The 19,977-nt window shown below is 34.4% G+C and overlaps 3 protein-coding genes and 1 pseudogene across 3 annotated transcripts; 1 reads left to right on the top strand and 3 right to left on the bottom strand.

Moving 5' to 3' along the window:
* Positions 1 to 10,465: 10,465 nt before the first annotated feature.
* Positions 10,466 to 10,825, top strand: LOC147928057 (uncharacterized). The gene has a single exon (XM_087485999.1). The coding sequence runs from the start codon at positions 10,466 to 10,468 to the stop codon at positions 10,823 to 10,825; it is 360 nt and encodes a 119-aa protein (XP_087342125.1).
* A 773-nt stretch (positions 10,826 to 11,598) lies between these two features.
* LOC147928056 (uncharacterized) lies at positions 11,599 to 13,714 on the bottom strand (annotated as a pseudogene).
* Positions 13,715 to 17,037: 3,323 nt separating this feature from the next.
* LOC104743503 (uncharacterized) lies at positions 17,038 to 17,856 on the bottom strand. Its single transcript, XM_010464575.2, has one exon. The coding sequence runs from the start codon at positions 17,854 to 17,856 to the stop codon at positions 17,038 to 17,040; it is 819 nt and encodes a 272-aa protein (XP_010462877.2).
* A 17-nt stretch (positions 17,857 to 17,873) lies between these two features.
* Positions 17,874 to 18,438, bottom strand: LOC147928055 (uncharacterized). Its single transcript, XM_087485998.1, has 2 exons — positions 18,423 to 18,438; positions 17,874 to 18,337 (listed from the first exon to the last, which is right to left on the bottom strand). The coding sequence occupies exons 1-2, from the start codon at positions 18,436 to 18,438 to the stop codon at positions 17,874 to 17,876; spliced, it is 480 nt and encodes a 159-aa protein (XP_087342124.1).
* Positions 18,439 to 19,977: the final 1,539 nt, after the last annotated feature.

The raw sequence follows: 19,977 nt of genomic DNA, 5'->3' as shown, positions 1-19,977 counted from the left end.
TTGAAGAGTTGCAAAAAATATCATGGTGACGAAGTACGGACACCATAAAAATATTTTGACCTCCTGATTGATGACAGTGCATCAACTGCTTTTCGTCGAAGACTTTCTAAAACAAAAATCTGTATGGAAGAAATACAATAGTTATCTTGATATCTGGTTATCTTTACTCAAAATTCCAAAACCAAACTGAATCCCACTCTTTGATCGACAACATACCTTATTTGGTCAAATTTAGACTCTCCCACCATGTCAAGATTCATGAGCTTTTAACCTTTCTGTGTTTTGTTTCTTTTTCTTTTGCCGTCAATATAACAAAATCGTAGCCAATGTGTTGTCACATGCATCGACCTATAAGCCATTTAAAAAAACAATTAAAACCTTAAAAATCTAGTAAGGTAAAATGGATTATATATAAGACTGAAATGTATAAATGAAATTAATAACGTCTTGCTAGGTTGAAATTTGTTGAATGGGTCCGGGAGTTCCCCCAAACACTTCAGTGGGTAATCATCATACACGACAATTGTATTACCAATGAAGTGCTCAGAGGAACTCTAGGAGACATCCAACCAAGAATGACGTTTCTAGTTTTCATGTACACTTTAGCTTTGCATGTACATATATATTGGTAGAAATATGAATACAAGAGGTTGATGCATGGTTTGAGAAGATGGAAGAAGTCACTCTTCTATATATAGTTAAATGCTTTGCAGGACAATCCCTATATTTTATGTATATGACAGTCACCAGGGATAGACAGAGAAAGAGAAAGATCAAAGGTGATGACCAAGACATGCATTTTGAATATAGACGCAAATTTGGGTTAAAGGGAAGAGTAAAAGAGAATACGAATTTGGGAGAAAAGTCCTTATGGCTTTTCACAGGATAGAAAGGATGCAAACACGTAGACATTCTGTTTTATGTTCTATATGCTTTTAGTATCAATAACGGTCTCTTGTTCACTACATTCTCCTGCTCCTCAATCTTATTATACTATAATATGGAGAAAAGCTTATTGATGTTGATATCAATTAAACTACAAAAAAATCTGTGAGTTTTGAATAATTTATAAATTGACATTTTGTCTTCTCTTGATAAAAGATATGATGAAAACCAATTTTATTGATTTTATTTATTAAGTAGATTGTTCTTTATTTAAATAACTAAGCTAGCAAAAAGAAATTTAACTAGCCACGTATATGTGGCGCACCGCATGATATGTATGAGTATAATATGGGAACAAATGTATAGCATGAAAAAAGCTAAATGTCATATAGGTCATTTCAGAATCAATCAACTGAAATATGTGTATGAGGAAGAAGGGTAGAGGGGTATTGAATTTGGTATTTTAGAGGATTTTGGAGTATTTTTAAAATAGATGATTTTTAAAAATTTATTGAAATGTTATGTTATTCAAGTTAAGATTTAAGTAGAATCATATAAAATAATTCACAATCTCTTGTTATTCAATCAATGATTTATAAATTTCACTTAAAATCCATTGTTATTCAAAATATCATAAACTTTTTAGAAGTGTTACTTTAAATGATTCTGAAAGATAATTGTTTTTTTAGTTGAAAAATGTGGTGGAGATGGAATTTTGAAAGATTTTAAAGATCTCTTCCTCTTCCCCTTTTTTTATAAGACTTCTTCTAAAGGTGCGCTAATCCACCCGCTGCACCACTAAAATAAGGCTCAAGATCTTAAACAAAGTACACAATAATCAACAAACATAAAAAATTTAATACGCACCCAAATCTTCTTTTTCTCTTATCCTTGTGATGATCATCAAACAGGTAAGTGCAGTTTTTTTTGGTTGGCTATGTTTTTAGTGCATGTGATGATCATATATATGATTTTTTTGTAAGTTGGACAAACGATAAGATAGATACCGACGTACGTGGCCGAGTTTATACATCTCATCTCACTCCGATCTCTTTTGTGTTTCATCATCTTTAAACGATTGATTTCCGTGTAAGATATATGTTTTCAGTAGCTGTGATTCGTTTCATCTTTTAAACAAAAACTATGGGTTGACCCCGAAGGCCGATGGAGAACGCTCTAATAATAATCAGGCCATGAGAGACGTCATCATGTGAATTTTGTGCTGGGAACGAGGATGACTTGAGAGATTATTGGAAACAAATTTCCTTTTCTTGTGTTGTAAAATATTCTAAAATCACCTAAAATTTATTAGTAAAATCTCACATAATCACATTTTTTTTTATTTTTTTATAGAAAAATTCTAAAAACTATTCAAATCTTTTAAATTCTCACTCAAATCTTTCAAAATTCCAAAATATTAAAATTCCACCAAATCTTCTAAAATACAAGTTCAATACCTCCTCGTAATATATAGTAAACACACATGCACCTGTGTGCAGATGGGAAGAGACTATAAATAATTTTCTATGTAATTGAAAACTAGACTATATATGGTTAAAATTGCAGTGAAGATATTCTTGAATACTATGATATAATTAATCATGACTGCAAACACAGAAAACAAAAAAAGTGTATACAATAATATACATTTCTCTGACAATATTATAGCATATTATTTTAGTGTTAAGTCGCACTGTATGGGAGATTAAATGGTCAGATCATCTTTAAATCATCGATCGGAGATTATGTTGGGAATATGATGAGTTGTAATTAAAAAAGAGGAGATAAAAGACATATCAGAGAAAGAGTCCATGTAAAGAATTTTATGTCGTTTCAAAAATATTTCATGCAATATAGAAAAACATAATTAAATATCTCAAAGAACGAGGTTCAAAATTTCGACTCCATTCATCTTTCAAATATCCACACGTTCTTTATTTATATGATTAGAATGTATGATCGTTGGTCCCATAATAAAAATTCTCATATTGGACAGGAAGCAAGCATTGGAGATTCTTTCCATTGTTATATATAAATAGGCATGTAGTGTTAGTGTTGTTTCATTGTTAGGACAGAGCAAGAAGAAACAAGTCAAATGTTCTCATGAGTTCTCTTTAACGCTTCATTGTTGCTGATACACCAAAAAACGCATTGAGTTTCTTAAATGTTTGTTCGTTATGTATATACAACACTGAAGTGTTTGGGGGGACTCTTGGTGACATTTTGGCGTTGAAGTGGTGTACTGTTGCCTCGGTTTTATGGTTGCCTAAATTTGTTTGAATGATTATTATTGTATTCTACATGGTTTGCTAACATACGTTGATTGCTATTTTTTTTTGTTTTTTTTTTTTTTATATCATTCAAGCGGGCTTGACATTGTTAAAAGTTAAAATTTCTATAAAAGTAGAAAATTTTCTGAACTAAAAATAACCATGGTAAATAAAGTAACATATTTCATCGTCTTTTCACGTCACGTATCAAACTTCTTTTATATTATAGTTTTGTTATATATCAAATTTAGGGAGGTTTGATTTGGGTATTGGACTGGATTATAACTTGTGTTTTATGCTCTCACAGAGACATGAATTGCTCTTATGCACACACGCTTTTACAAAATTGATGCACACAATGAATTTTTTGATGTAGTATACTGTTTTCAGCTTAAGATGTTCGTTTTAAGGTTTATGAAGATGGAAGTAAATTACGTTTCTTATCTAATATATATGCTATCAAGGCTTAGAGAATATCCCCATATCATTGGTGACAGAGATAAAGAGACCGATCAAAGATTGATGATAGTCACCAAGAAAAGCACTTTGAATATAGACGCAAATTGGGGTTAAAGGAAAGAGGTAGAGAAAAATAATATGATTTCTAAAGAAAAAAAAAGGCTTTCACAAGATATAAAGGAGATTCTTGTTATATGCTCACTATTTAGTGCCCATATATACTTGTTCTTGCTTGTCCTCACTACGTACATCCCCATGCATATCATCAATATTAAATGATGTTTTTCTGTGTGGTAATAATAATTCAGATATATATACTAATATAATTGCGACACTTTTTCTCTACTATCCTTACAACCAAACACAATTAAATATTTTAAATATCCATATATATAATATTCTATAATTAAGATAGATATTGAAAAGATTTATTACAGATTTAAAACTTTGATTCTCTTATCATCTTTTTTTATTTTAAAATTTCAATGTAGTAAATCATCATTTTAAATTAGTAATTTTAAGAAGTTTATAATTTATAACTGATATATCTTAACTTAAAAATAAAATTATTAATATTTAAACATATTAAATTTTCAAAATAACACAAAGTTATAGTATATGACGGATTATATGACATGAGAAGGATTGAATTGATAATACTAAAAAGTAAAATATCATTAATATGATACTTAAATACGGGCTAAATCCTTATTTTACTATTTTAACAAAACCAATATAAAATATGTCGAATCAAACTTATTTAATTAAGATTGTATTAATCAAAAATTGTTGTGCAGTATACCGCAGATTATACACTAAAATTAACAAAATAGTACATTAAAAATTTTAATATTAAAATAATACATTAAAAAAATCATGTAAAAACTTGTCTGCGATATACCGCGGATCATAGTCTAGTTTAATTTAGTATTCTCTTAGTAAATGTTGAAATCATTCTTCTCCCTACAATATATAAATCCAAGAATTTTGTCAATATATTGACATTTTGTCCTGCTTTGGTTTATTTTATAATAAAAAGGATTGTTTCATATATGTGGCGGATAGTATGATATTATGTACCAAATAGTAATACCATATTGCATTCAATCTGAAATTCTAACATTTTTCTCAAATATCCTTACAACCAAACACAATTAAATATTTTAAATATCCATATATATAATATTCTATAATTAAGATAGATATTGAAAAGATTTATTCCAGATTTAATAATTTGATTCTCTTATCATCTCTTTTTTATTTTAAATTTTAAATGTAGTAAATCATCATTTTAAATGTAGTAATTTTAAGAAGTTTATAATTTATAACTGATATATCTTAACTTTTAAAAAAAATTATGAATATTTAAACATATTAAATTTTCAAAATAACACAAAGTTATAGTATATGACGGATTATATGATATGAGAGGATTGAATTGATAATACTAAAAGTAAAATATCATTAATATGATACTTAAATACGGGCTAAATCTTTATTTTATTTTTTTGAACAAAACCAATATAAAATATGTCGAATCAAACTTATTTAATTAAGATTGTATTAATCAAGAATTGTTGTGTGGTATACCGCAAATTATACACTAAAATTAACAAAATAGTACATTAAAAATTTAATATTAAAATAATACATTAAAAAATCATGTAAAAACTTGTCTGCCGTATACCGCGGATGATAGTCTAGTTTAATTTAGTATTCTCTTAGTAGATATTGAAATCATTATTCTCTCTACAATAATAAATCCAAGAATTTTGTCAATATATTGACGTTTTGTCCTGCTTTGGTTTATTTTATAATAAAAAGGATTGTTTCATATATGTGGCGAATAGTATGATATTATGTACCAAATAGTAATTCTAACATGAAGATCTGAGAGAATTAAGGATCTTGTCCTGAAGATGAGCCAAGTTAAAGTATTTGATCTCTTCAAGTAGAACCTCACGAGCCAATGAACATTTTTTTAACAGTTGTAAAACATCAAAGAATATCTTCGTGCCCCCCCCCCCCCCCCCCCCCATGAAGAATTGTTTGCATTTGAAGGGTTTGGCCCACCATCTTCTTTGTGCCAAAAATATTTCTATTTATTAAATAAAAACTGCAAAAATCATATTATAAAACATAAAATCGCCATTTAAAAGAACAGAGATAAAAAGAAAATAAAAAGAGCTGAGTTTTGAATTTGAGAATCTGAGAAAACTGAGAACTTCATCTTGAAGATAAACCAATCAGAATGCTCTGATTTCTCGCATTAACTCTTCAAAACTGAGAGCTTCCATATTTAATTCTTTCAAGACATCATGGAAGGACCTGAATCAAGAAAAAAGCTTTTTTCGTGAGAAAGACGACTAGAGAGATAGTTGGATTAAGATTCTCTTAGAGTGATGAGAGTCCTTGATCAAAAATATAGAAAAATATTATAGATGCAAATGGTTGTCTAAAATTAAATAAATTAAAAATATTGGATTGATGAATAAAATTGGGTTGAATAATGAATATCATTCAATTCATTCGTCTCTAAAAGATAGATGAACAATTTGACTAATTTTGCTATATAATTAGTTTATTTTTTCACTTTTTTATGTTGAATGGGTTCAATAATTTTTCAACCTCTTCATTCAAATAGTGAAAATTAATTGAATAATTTTTTTTTAATTTCTTCAATTTTTCCGACTGTAAAACCATTTGCACCTTATATTTAAAGGTCAAACAAATATTAGTAGATGTTTACAATTCGAACTTATTTATTACTAATTTATTTGTACAACGGTCAGAAAGTTATTATTATTTTACTTTACTTTAAAAATGGCATCATGAGTGTAAACGGCTAAAATTTTTTTTCTCGTCACTTGTAATTTAGTTGATTTGAGAAGATCTTGATAAACAGCACTACGCCGTTCGATCGTAATTATTTTATTTAAACCGACGGTCAGAAACTTATCTTCAGACTAATATTACTATTATTTGGGTTTAATTATAAATTTATAACTAAAATGTTGTAAAAAAAACAAATTATAACTAAAAATAAGCCCTCTTGTCCAATAGTTAGCCTAGGATTCATTAATGCTTCTACACTAGGAGGTATGAGGTTCGAGTCCCGGATAATACAATTTATTAATTGTGCAGTTTAATGGAGGCAAATTTACAGACGATCTCCAGTGATGCGCAATTATAGCCGTTCGCCGTGATTCTACATACACATGAAGGTGAGCATAGAGAAGGAAGGTGATCATCAAGAGCATGGAGCACATAAGAACACAGGAGAGCAAAAATGTTTATAGTGAATCTAATAGGGTCGAAAGGAATTGTTCATAATAGAATCATATGTAATTATTCTCATAATTTGCTATTAATAATAAATTCAGACGTTAAAAAAAACTAAAACTAAGCAAACCGAAACGAAAGTTGGGGCCACCATAATCCATCAAACGGAGTCCATAGTCAATATACTTATTAAAAAAAAATCTACTTCACCTTCGAGTCTAGCTCCGTCTTTCACTTTCCTTCTTGTTCACTTTAGCACATTTTGTTTATCAGTAAGGAATTTTATTTTTATTTATTTAAATAATTTTGTAGTTCACTTAACTTTAAAATATTAGTTTTAATTATTTATTTATTATTTAACTATCAATAAATATTATTTATGTTTGGGCAAAAATAATCGCTTCGTTTAGAGTCTGCAGAAAATGAGAAAGAAATAATCGAATAATATTTTTATTAATCTAGCACAGCGAGTCAATCTATGAATCGAGTCACATTTATTAATAAATATTTAGCTGTTATATTTATGATTTATTAAAATGATACCATTTGTCTATACTACTCTCTAAATTCTAACTAAGAAAATAGAGAGTAGGGGCAAACTGTTGGGCATAATTTTAAACATATAAATTAAAACAGATAAATTCTATTATTACTATGATATATTCTATAAATAATGGAGAATTATGTATTCTCTAGACTATTAAATTGATATGGGCTGTAACGGCAAGCATTGAGTCAATACAGGCCGTAACTGGACCTTGACAATGACAGTGTTCCTCTGACGAAATGACATTGTCAAGAGAATATTCTAAGTTGATATCATGAAAAGAATATTGGAAAATAACTTTATCTTATGAAGAAAAATCTGAAAACGGCATTATCTCATGAAGAGGCGTTTACACAAATTCAAGTCCCATGAGGATTAGGGTTGACAAGGTTTCTCCATAAAAAGGGAGCTACGCCTTCGTGATACAACACGAAATCGAGAGCAAATGCAAGATACTTCACGAAACCACAAGACGTGCGACTCAGTTCATAGACTGACTAGTTGCGCTTGATTTCTTGTACTTTGCAATCGATACCTTGATTAGTAAAAATAATATTCGACTATTTTTTTCTCGCTTTCTCGATTATTTTTGCCCAAACAATTTTTTTTTTTTTGACAGCTTGCCCAAACAATTTATATACAGTGGAATAGAAGATACCAAGTGGCTTAATTACTTCTTATCTTTTTACTCCTGCCAACAATGAGAAAAATAAAATAAAGTCTTTTCTTGCTATTTAACTTGATTACCAGATTATAAACCATAAGTTAAGCCACTTCGGACCAATAACATAAATCGTTTTCTAAAACTTTAATAAGTTAAAGCTAACAAATTCAGAGTCGGAGATCAGCTTCCAGTCGATATAAATTACATTTGGTTGCTACAAAATTCACATGGCAGTTTCAAATCCATAATATCCATTTATCATGAATCTCATTTGTAATGATCATACAACTTCAGAATAATAAAGTGAGTTAAATATCTCTATTATGCCCTAAAGACCGTGGTCCGTGGGCATGTGGCGAAACTGATTTTTTATTTTATTTTTGGGGTGTATGTATGTGATGTACAGCTACTCGAAGACTGGCGGTATCGAGAGCAACCAGTACTGTCGTACTGACCCATAGAAACTGATCTTCATGGAAGAAGGACTAAACCGATCGAGTGGCTAAACCAGGTTGTTTAGCAGAGGTAACAACAAATTTCCAAAAAAAAGAAACAAAGAAAATGTGAAACAAATTCGTAGCTAATGAATGTTGTTGTTATATAAGCCATTTAAGAAAACAATTAAAACCTTAAACAATTATATAAGACGGAAATGTACACCAAATAAAATTAATATCGCTTTGCTAGGTTAAAATCTGCTGAATGGGTCCGGGAGTTCCCCCAAACACTTCAGTGGACAATCATCATACATGAAAATAGTATTCCCAATGAAGTGCTCAGAGGAACTCTAGGAGACATCCAACCAAGAATGACGTTTCTAGTTTAATTTAATGTTACACTTAATTAAGCTTTGCATGCATGGTTTGAGAAGATGGAAGAAGTCACGTTTTTATATATAGTTAAATGCTTTAGAGGAAAATCTCCATATTTTATGTATATGACAGTCACCAGAGATAGATAGAGAAAGAGAGAGATCAAAAATGATGACCAACAGACCAAGGCATGCATTTTGAATATAGACGCAAATTGGGTTAAATGGAAGAGTAAACGAATATGAATTTGGAAGAAATGTCCTTATGGTTTTTCACAAGATAGAAAGTGTGCAAACACGTAGAGATTCTGTTTTATGTTTTATATGCTTTTAGTGTCCATCGCTCTCTTGTTCAGTACATTCTCCTGCTCCTCAAACTTTCGTATTTTTAATTTATTATACTATAATATGGAGAAAATAACTTATTATATTATCAAATCAATGTGGAGAAAAACTTATTGATGTTGATATCAATTCACTACAAGATAAAATCCGTGAGTTTTGTACTTTTGTATAATTTATTAACAAGTTCTATTGTTCTTTATTAGCTAGGAAAAATAAATTTAACTAGCCTCATCTGTGGGCGCACGGCATGATATGGAACAAATGTACTGCATTACAAAAAGCTAAATGTCACATAGATGATGTCAGAAACGATCAAACTGAAATATATGTATAACGAAGAAGCATAATATTTAATAAACAAACACAGATGCACTTGTGTGCAGATTGAAAGAATATAAATAATTTTCTATATGTAATCAGGAAATCATTATGTAACTGAAAACTAGAAATCTCTCGGTGGAGGATCTTGATTTATTAATCATTTAAAATATCAAAAGTGATTTACCATGGTTAAAATTGCAGTGAAGCTATTCTTGAAGACATGTATATAGCTAAACTTAACTAACATTTTACAAAAACACAAAAGAGCCTATAATTAAGAGAATTCGTTCATTTAATTTGCATATACGGTTTTATTAGATTAATATATATATATATAAATTAGTGTATATTCTATTGAATACTATGATATAATTAAGCATGACTGCAAACACAGAAAACAAAAAAGGTGTATACGAAGTTGTTTATACCACTCTCTGACAATATTTTTGCATAATATTTCAGTGCACTGTAACAAAAAAAAAATTAATATTATTTCAGTGTAAAGTGCTTACCCGCACAGCCGCACTGGCACTGCATGGGAGATTAAATGGTCTGATCATTTTTAAATCATCGATCGGAGATTATGTTGGGAATATGATGAGTGGTAATTAAAAAAGAGGAGAGAAAGGGCTCATCAGAGAAAGAGTCCATGTAAAGAATTTTCGGTCGTTTCAAAAATACAACATGTAGATTTGAGAGCACATTATGTAGCGGATCGAAAGGAGCTGTGAACAGATTTGAGAGCACATTATGCCTCTCCAATTGTTCGTAACAGACCTTGGCTGGTTTTAGGAGATTTTAACGTGACTTTGGAGCTAGATGAGCATTCGGGGGTGGAAACACGACCGGTTCTTTTTCCTGGGATGCAAGATTTTTGCTCAATGGTAAATGATTGTCGGTTAAAGGATTTGGCATATAATGGTCTGTTGTTTACGTGGAGTAATAAACAGGACGGTAACTTGATCTCGAAGATACTGGATAGAGTGTTAGCTAATGATAACTGGTCTTCTACGTTCCTACAATCATACAGTGTCTTTGAAGCGGGCGAAGTTTCTGATCATTTACGATGTCGAGTCCATCTAAGTGGGGTTGCAGAAAGGAGTATTACCCGACGACCATTTAAGTTTGCAAATGCTATTGCCGAAATGGAGGAGTTTAAGCCTCTTGTCAAAGATTTGTGGGATGAAACAAAGGATATTTTTCTGTCAACCTCATCTCTTTATCGGTTTTCTAAAAACTGAAGCTTTTAAAACCGCGTATCCGTTGCTTGGCAAAGAAGAAGATGAGTAATTTGCAAAAGAGGACCAAGGACGCATTGGAGGAGTTATGTCGGCAACAAGAGGCTAATTTAGCATGCCCATCTGCACTTGGAATGGAGCAGGAGAAAGAAGCTTATGCACAATCACTACAAGAAAACATGGAATTGCCAACTACAAAAACAGTCACTAAACAGTCGCAAATACCTAGTAACGACTGTTTGGCGACTAAAAACCGTAGTTGCTGAACAAAGCGTCGCTAAAATAATCAGTTGTTAAAGAGTCGGCAAATAGCTACGAATAGGCGACTGATAGTTTTAGTCGTTGTTTCCTCGCGAAACAGTCGCTAAAATGGCGACTGAGTTGCAACGCTTTAGTGACTGATTTAGTTACTCATTTGCGACTGTTTTGGTTACTGATCCGTATACGTTTTTGTGACTGTTTTACGACTGTTTAATTATCGATTTATCAGGTTTTTCTTGTAAATCCGGTCAAATTGAATTATTTGATTTTGTAATACCAAAACAGATTATGAAAACTATAACTAAAACTTAACAATCATGAAATTAAATAAAGAAGTCTCAACATACATAAGTTCTAAAAAAACATTCAAACACAAATTCCAAATGTTTAAGTACAACCATTACAAATGTTAAGGTCATGAGGGAAGGAGGGATAGTAAAGGAACCACCTAACTTTGAACATCAGCAGGGTCTGGGATCTCCTGTAAACCCCCATGATGTGGTAAAGGGAGGATATTAGGGGATATTCGTTGCAGACTCGAGGAAGGCAACATAGTTTGGGTTACTCTTGAGGAAGCTCACCAAGCGTTTGATCTCTGCTTGTTGCTCAGCTGCAACCCGGGAAGCCTCAGCTTCACGCTCTGCTTGTAGAGCTGCTTGTTGCTCTATTTTGCGGTTAGCTTCTTCAAGCTGTTGTTGCAGGCTTCTGAAAGAAGAAGAGCTTCCAGGGAACTTCCGCTTGCCGTTGATGAAACTCCCTAGGCTTCCAACTCCAAAGTATGTTCCTCTATCGCTTATGAAAGTAGACTGCATAACAAAATAGAAAATAAGTTAACATCATTACTTACCAATGAAAAACTTAATAGCGTATTAGAAAGAAGCAACATTACCTGAAGAAAGAGCTCATCATCCTCCTCGTGAGATAGCTCTGATCGATGTGATGTACCATTAGAAGACTCGTCATTGTCCAGAGCAGCCAACTTAGCTTCCCTTTTTTTCTTATATGCCTCATGAACTGCTTGCACCTTCTTATCTACAAAAATCCCATCTTTTTTGATTTGAGTCCTGACGAAAACTTCAGGAATAGTTGGCGGTCTTCCCAATTCCACTTCCTAAAAAGTTAGACAATGAAAAGGTTAGATAATGAACCATCTGATGTAACTTATTAAACATTGAAAAGGATAAGTCACCATCTCTTGTTCGATTTGTAAGTAAGACTTCGGCCCTGATACATGCTTGTGAGGGCCAAGACCATTACGGTCAGACATTCTAGCTGATGAAGTGGTTGCACTCTTTGCCATGGCTTCTTCTGTGTTCCAATATTCACACATTTCTTTCCAAAGAGTTTTCTCAATCTAACTCGGTTTTGCTTGATCTCGCTGAGCTGCTGCCTTGGAAACCATGTCTTTCATAAGGTTTTGACAAATGGTATAGAACTTTTCTTGAACCACACCGATTAGTGAGGGATCCCAGGTGTGTGTTTTCTACAAAAAAAGACTAGTGTTAGTGATCAACCATTGCAAAAAAAAATATAAATAAAGAAATCAAATTGAAAGGAGTAGAAGTTTACCGCGAATTCCAAGAAGTATCTTTCTCTTCTTTGATTAAGAACACAACCCCAACTGTAATATGGCCCATCAAACTTGTTTGTAAACACTTTTGTAAGCTTTCGGGTAATCTGACCCTTGTCCTTACCAAACCTTAAAACACAAACAAATCGAAAGTTAAATTATAATCAACTACAAACCTACTAATCTAATCAACAACAAATCGACAACAACAACAAACCTACTAATCTAATCAACAAGCCTACTAATCTAATAAACAACAAATCAACAACAACAAACCTTCTAAACAAACCTTCTAATCCAATGAAACAAACCTACTAAAACAATAAAACAATCCATTGAATTCTAATCATTCTAATCACTGTAATCAATCTAATCTACACAAACAATCCTTACCAAGTATTTCCACGTTCTAATGTGGGAGAGCGGACAGTGGTGTACAACTCACGGCCTGGCTCAACTAGCATGACATGTAAAGAAGCGAGTACATCATCTGGGAGATGTGAGTCCCTTAAACCGTCATCCTCAGATTCAGCTTGGTCTTCTTCTTCCTGATGTGAGTTATGCGCTTGAGAACTGTGGTGCGATCCAGAGCCAGCTCTAGGTTGAGAAGACGGTGGACGATGATTTGAGACGTGAGGAGATTGTCGAGGTAGAGTCGATACCTGAGGAGACTGTCGAGGATGATTCGTGACTGAAGGTTGAGGATACTGTCGAAGTGGACTCGAGAATTCTGGTGGATCTGTCGCAGAGGTGAGAGGTTGAGGAAAAGGACGCCTGATTGGAGTTTCGCCTGAAGGGGATGCTCCTGGAAAGCTCCTCGAGTTCTGGAACAGGTTTGTCGGAGGTGGATAGTCTCCGTAATTTGTCATTGGTCTCGCTGGAGGCTGGAGGATTGGGACAAGAATTCCCTGAGAATCAGTGTCTGGGTCTTGCTGGTTCGCCGGCGTGAAGGCATACTGGCTGGAAAGATTCGCGGGTCTTCGATTCACCGGTTGTAAGGTTCCAGCGGTTGGATTTGAGGAGTTTCTTCTTCCCTCTCCTCTTTTCTTTACTCCGGCCATCAACAACAAAAGAGAAACAAGAACGGGATGAAGATTTAGGGTTCTCGATTGAGAGCAATTGAGATCTAGGGTTATCTCGGGGAAGAAGAGAAATGAGGGATTAAGGTATTCTCGGGATGAAGATGAGATCGATTTGAGTTTGGAACATTTTCTTACGGACCAAATTTGGTTTAAGGCCCAAATTAAATAAATCAGTCGCTAAATAGTAGTTGCTTAGTCGCAACGATTGGCGACTGAAAAACTGGTCGCCAAATTAGCCGCAAATTGGCGACTACAATGCGACATTATACATTAGTATCGAATTAGCGTCTATTTGGCGACTGTTTTATTTGTGTAGCTATTGAGTAGCAAAACAATCGCAATTCAGTCGCTAAATTTAGCGACTGTGTTTTAAGTCGCAAATTGCAGTCGGCAATTTCATGTTTTCTTGTAGTGGACGGGACCATGTTTCGGCTCTGGAGGAGAAATTCTTGAAGCAACGATCTAAATTGCACTGGCTCCAGGTGGGGGGGGGGGGTAGAAACAATAAGGCCTTTCATCGTGCTGTGGCTACTCGTGAGGCTGTGAATATGATAAGGGAAATTGTAGCTCATGATGGGAGACTGTTAAAGACCAATGCAGACATTAAAGTGGAGGCAGAGTCTTTTTTCCAGTCTTTTCTTCAAACTATTCCAGCAAACTATGAGGGGATGTCTGTGGATAGTCTCGCTGACCTAATGTCGTTTAGTTGTTCCGAGGAAGATAGTCGTTGGCTCATTCGGGTGGTCACGGGGGAGGAGATCAAAAAGACATTGTTTGCGATGCCAAGTGATAAGTCCCCAGGTCCGGATGGTTATACAGTGGAATTTTATAAGGGAGCTTGGGATATCATTGGTGCAGAGCTTTTTATTGCGGTCCAATCTTTTTTTGCTAAAGGTTTCTTTCCAAAGGGACTCAATTCTACGATACTAGCTTTGATTCCGAAGACAAAGGATGCTAAGGTGATGAGAGATTATCGTCCAATCTCTTGTTGTAATGATCTTTACAAGGTTATCTCGAAGGTCATTGCTAACAGGCTCAAGCGCATCTTGCCTAAGTTCATTGCGGGCAACCAATATGCTTTTGTGGCAGATAGATTGCTTATTGAAAATATACTCCTTGCAACAGAGTTGGTGCGGGGCTATCACAAAGACAATATCTCCACGAGGTGTGCAATGAAAGTGGATATTTCGAAGGCATTTGACTCATTCCAGTGGTCTTTCTTGTTCAATGTTTTAAGAGCTCTGAATCTCCCTCCTGCATTTATTCATTGGATCTTGCTTTGTGTCACAACGGCTTCTTTCTCGGTCCAAGTAAATGGTGAGATCGCTGGTTATTTTTGCAGTGCTAGGGGACTGCGTCAGGGCTGCTCACTTTCACCGTATCTGTTCGTCATCTGCATGAATGTGCTTTCCAAGATGTTGGACAAAGCAGCAGTCTCACAGGACATTGGCTACCACCCGTGGTGCAAAAATCTACGTTTAACGCACCTTTGCTTTGCCAATGATCTCATGATATTAACTGATGGAAAAATCATATCAGTGGATGGTATAGTCCAAGTTTTGAATCTTTTTGCTAAGCAATCGGGTCTAACGATAAGCATGGAAAAAATGACTTTGTATCTTGGGGGTGTTTCACCAGATAATCGTGAGCTAATGGGAGCTCGTTATATTTTTGGTTTGGGCCAACTCCCTGTTCGATATCTTGGTCTCCCCTTAATAACAAGAAGACTCACTGCCGTGGATCTTTCCCCTCTGTTTGATCAAATTCGTAGTCGAGTTAGTACGTGGACCTCACAGTCTCTCTCCTATGTGGGTCGTCTCAACCTAATAAGCTATGTGTTATGGAGCACGACAACGTTCTGGATGAGTGTTTTTCGGTTACCGCAGGCGAGCATTCATGATTTGAATAGTATATGTTCTGCTTTCTTATGGTCAGGACCGGACCTGAATACAAAGAAGGCAAATATGTCATGGTCTGAAGTGTGTAAACCCAAGAGTGAAGGTGGACTAGGACTGCGGTCTTTGAAAGAAACCAGTGATGGCAATTGTTTAAAATTGGTTTGGCGTTTGGTTTCTGGAGGAACATCTTTGTGGGTCCAATGGTCAAGAATGAATTTATTTAAGGGCGGGTGCTTCTGGTCAGTTAAACTTGCATCACTATCATGCTCTTGGATGTGGAGGAAGTTGTTGAAGTATAGAGATCTAGCAAAAACTTTTGTTAAAGTGGAGGTGAACAATGGGGCTCTCACATCTTTCTGGTATGATAACTGGTCGACTCAAGGGTATTTGTTGGACAAAGTGGGACCACGAGGCATGATTGATTTGGGTATTAGAGAAAATATGACTCTTCATGATGCATGGTATCAAAGGAGGAGACGAGTTCATCGATTAGCTTTGTTAAATGATATTGAGGATGCTCTCCATCAGGTGTATCAGACGAGAACACCTTCTCAATCGGAAGTTATCTTATGGCGAGGTAAAGGTGACGTTTACAAGGAAACTTTCTCTACTAAGGACACATGGAATCATATATGAACAGCTTCCAACCAAGTCGCATGGCATAAAGGTGTTTGGTTTGCTCATGCTACGCCCATATATTCTTTTTGCACTTGGCTTGCAGTGCACAATCGGCTATCAACAGGGGATCGAATGATCGCTTGGCGTAATGGTTGTCAGGTGAGCTGTGCTTTCTGTTCTATTCCGGTGGAGACAAGAGACCATTTGTTTTTCTCCTGCCCCTACACCTCTGCAGTTTGGTCAGGAACAACAAAAATCTATATAAGACTCGCTTCACTACCTCTTGGTTACCGCTGCTTGCCTTTCTTTCTGAGTCTCACGCTGATCGGGTCCATGGTTTTTTACTATGCTATACCTTCCAACTCACGGTCTACTCTTTTTGGCGGGAGCGCAATGCTAGACGTCATGGGGGACCCACATCTGAGATAACTCTTCTTGGCTGGATTGATAAGCAAGTTAGAGCTCAATTACTAGCTATTGAGCGTTTAGGAGATCGCAGATATGCTATGGGTCTTCAGCAATGGTTTGCGAAAAAACACTAGGGCGATTGTCTATCCTCTGTTTTGAACTTTACATTTTTCAGCTAATGTTTTCTTATAACAAGCAGATGTAAAACACTATTTTTTCTTTTGAATATAATTTTAACATTTATTCAAAAATATATATATATATATATATATATATTTTTTTTTTCCATCTAATAGCTTTATTAGGGTTAAAACATTGTATCATTGTTTACAAATTGTTGTAAGAAGAAAGGACATGAGTGATACAGATCATAATCATTCAGGCTGACAATTGCTCTCGATGTCGGAAGCTAAAAGCCACTGTCTCAAAATCCGCTTTCCAACCCTCTATAGTATCCAGGTAATGTTTCAGTCGAAGGTTTGAGCTCCTGTTGTTGACCTGTTGAGTAATGTTGATATTATCTCCTTCAAAGATGACTTTCCGGTAGCCTAGTCCCCTAGTTGATTGGATTGCCCATATTAAAGCTGTGCATTCCGATTCTTCAATTGTTGTCCTTCCTTGAAATTTTCCCATTCCACAGTGAAGCAGAAATCCATTGGAATCGCGTATGATCCAGCTGAGACCCGATATGTTATTACCTTCGATGTGAGACGCATCGTAATTACATTTGATCCAACCAGGTGGAGGCTTTGTCCAAGTGTCTCTGCGAGATTGTGCACCAGTTGTGTTCCGATATTCTTCTGTTAAGTTGAGACAAGTCATCCATTCCATTGTATCATTGATAGCCAGCTTCACTAAGTCTTCTTGTCTAGTGGTTTTTTTATTGAAGACGAGATCATTTCGACTCTTCCATAGTCTCCACAAGACCCAGAAGGGAAGAAAACGTTTAATCGGTTCAGCTTTGGTATCATGGTGTAATCTGATCAAATATCTGAGCTTATCTTCCACACTGCTTGTCGGGTCTCCAAGTAGAGAAGTTGGGAACCCAGCTGAGCGCCATACAGGGATAATGTTAGGACACGAAAATAATATATGATCACTAGTTTCGAGTCCAAGACAACAACTGGAACAATATGGATTAATATTAATGTTCCTCCTCCTCAAATTTTCTGCAACTCCAATCGCTTTTGAGGCCATTCTCCATAGGAAGTGTTTCAGCTTGGAGTAATCTTCAGTTTCCAGATATCAGTTGCAATGTCTGGTGCAGATGCTAAGGGGGCCATTGGTTCATCATCTTGTTCTAGTCGTAAGTTAATAGCTTTCCAATACCCTGATTTGACTGTGTAGTTACCATCCTTAGTATGACTCCAGAGATAATCATCTGCTACTGATCGTCGTGGTAAAAAGATTTTCTGAATAATATGGTGGTCAGCCGGATCTATAAGACGATGAAGTTCTGTTTCGTCCCATTGTCGTTGTTGCTGGTCTATCAAAGTTGCCACCTTTAGTTCGGGATCTGTATTTGAGAGCAATAATGGGGGGCGTGGAGGGCTTGTTGGTAACCATGGATCTGTTCCCAGTGAGGTACTATCTCCACTACCCACTCGGACTTGAATTCCAGTTGCTAAAAGTTCACTGCCAAACTGTAATGACTGCCATCCATACGAAGGCTGAGCTCCTTTTCCATTCAAATATATATATATATATTTCATGCAAAATTGAAAGGACGTATAATCAAATATCTCTAAGAACGCGACTCAAACTTTCGACTCCATTCATCTTTCAATTTTTTTTCACACGTTCTTTATTTATATGATTTCGAATATATGATCGTTAAAAAAAAAAAAGAATATATGATCGTTGGTCCCATGATGAAAATTCTCATTGGAAACGTAAGGAAGCATTTGGAGACTCTTTGCATTGTTATATATATATATATATATATATATATATATATATATATATATATATATATATAAATAGGCATGTAGTGGTAGTGTTGTTTAATTATATTAGGACAGAGCATGAAGAAGCAAGTCAAATGTTCCCATGAGTTCCCTTTAACGCTTCATTGTTAATACTCAAATCACATTTTCTCTTTAATGTTTGATCGATTTGTATAACACTGAAGTGTTTGGGGGGGACTCTTGGTGACATTCTGGCGTTGAAGTGGTAGCTGTTGCATGTGTTTTATGGTTTCTTTTGATTAGTAAGCTCTTCGTCTAATTCTTTTTTTTTTTATGATTATTATTGTATCTCGTATGGTTTGCTTTAACCATATTGTGATTGCTATTTGTTTCTTTTACCATTCAAGCACGTTCGACATTGTTAAAACTATACAAGACACGGAATCCACAATTTCTTCTAAGATTAATCAGAGATCCGAGTCGAAGTCTATACATCTTCCCTTCGAAAAAAAATTTCTCCTTCTGTAAAAATCGAACTAGGGAACTCAAGATGCACAAGCTTTGATGGATTCGAAATTTTTGCAACTAGCTCACAACTTATTTAGTTAACATTATCCAGTTTTAATCCTCTTTATGTTGCTAACCTACATGTATGTGTATATATGTTGTATTCCCGTTTGTTTGTTCTCTCAGTGCCCAAATGTAAAACACAGAATTTAAAATTGAGATTTTCGATTCAGTTTTTTGTTGTTGTTGTCTTCTTGTTTTATACTCATACTGTCACAGAGACGTGCATTGTTCTATGCACAAGCTTTTATTGCATACAATGAACTTTATCAATGTAGTATACTATTATTATTCAGCTTAAGACATTTTTAATATATTAATTTATTGGCATGTTGCTGTGATTTTTATTTATTTGGATGTACATATGGGAAATACGAATAAAGATGGAGATTACGTTTCATATCTATATATATATATATATACTTTAGGATATTCCCCATATCATTTGAGACAGAGATATAGAGAGATCAAAGGAAGATGACCCAGACAAGCATTTTGAATATAGACGCATACTGGGGTTAAAGGAAAGAGCAAGAGGGAATATGATTTCTAAAGAAAAGTCCTCAAGGCTTTTCACAAGATATAAAGGAGATTCTTTTTATATTCTTATTATAGGTAGTGCCCATACTAGTTCTTGCTCTGTCTTCACTACATTCGCATGCAACTCCATTTTTTAATTTGGTGTTCTCTTTATAATGTTGATATCAGTTCTTTACAAATAAATCCAAGAAATTTGCTAATATTTTGACATTTGCTTTGGTTTATTTTATATTAAAAGAAAAAAAATCGATTGCTAATATTATGTGGCGAATCGATCGTAAGATATGTACCAAATATATTGCAC

Source organism: Camelina sativa, chromosome 14, assembly GCF_030686135.1.
Source record: "Camelina sativa cultivar CO46 ecotype springtype chromosome 14, ASM3068613v1".
NCBI lineage: Eukaryota > Viridiplantae > Streptophyta > Magnoliopsida > Brassicales > Brassicaceae > Camelina > Camelina sativa.
Note: the sequence above shows the minus strand (reverse complement) of the source record. Positions and strands in the feature narration are given on the sequence as shown.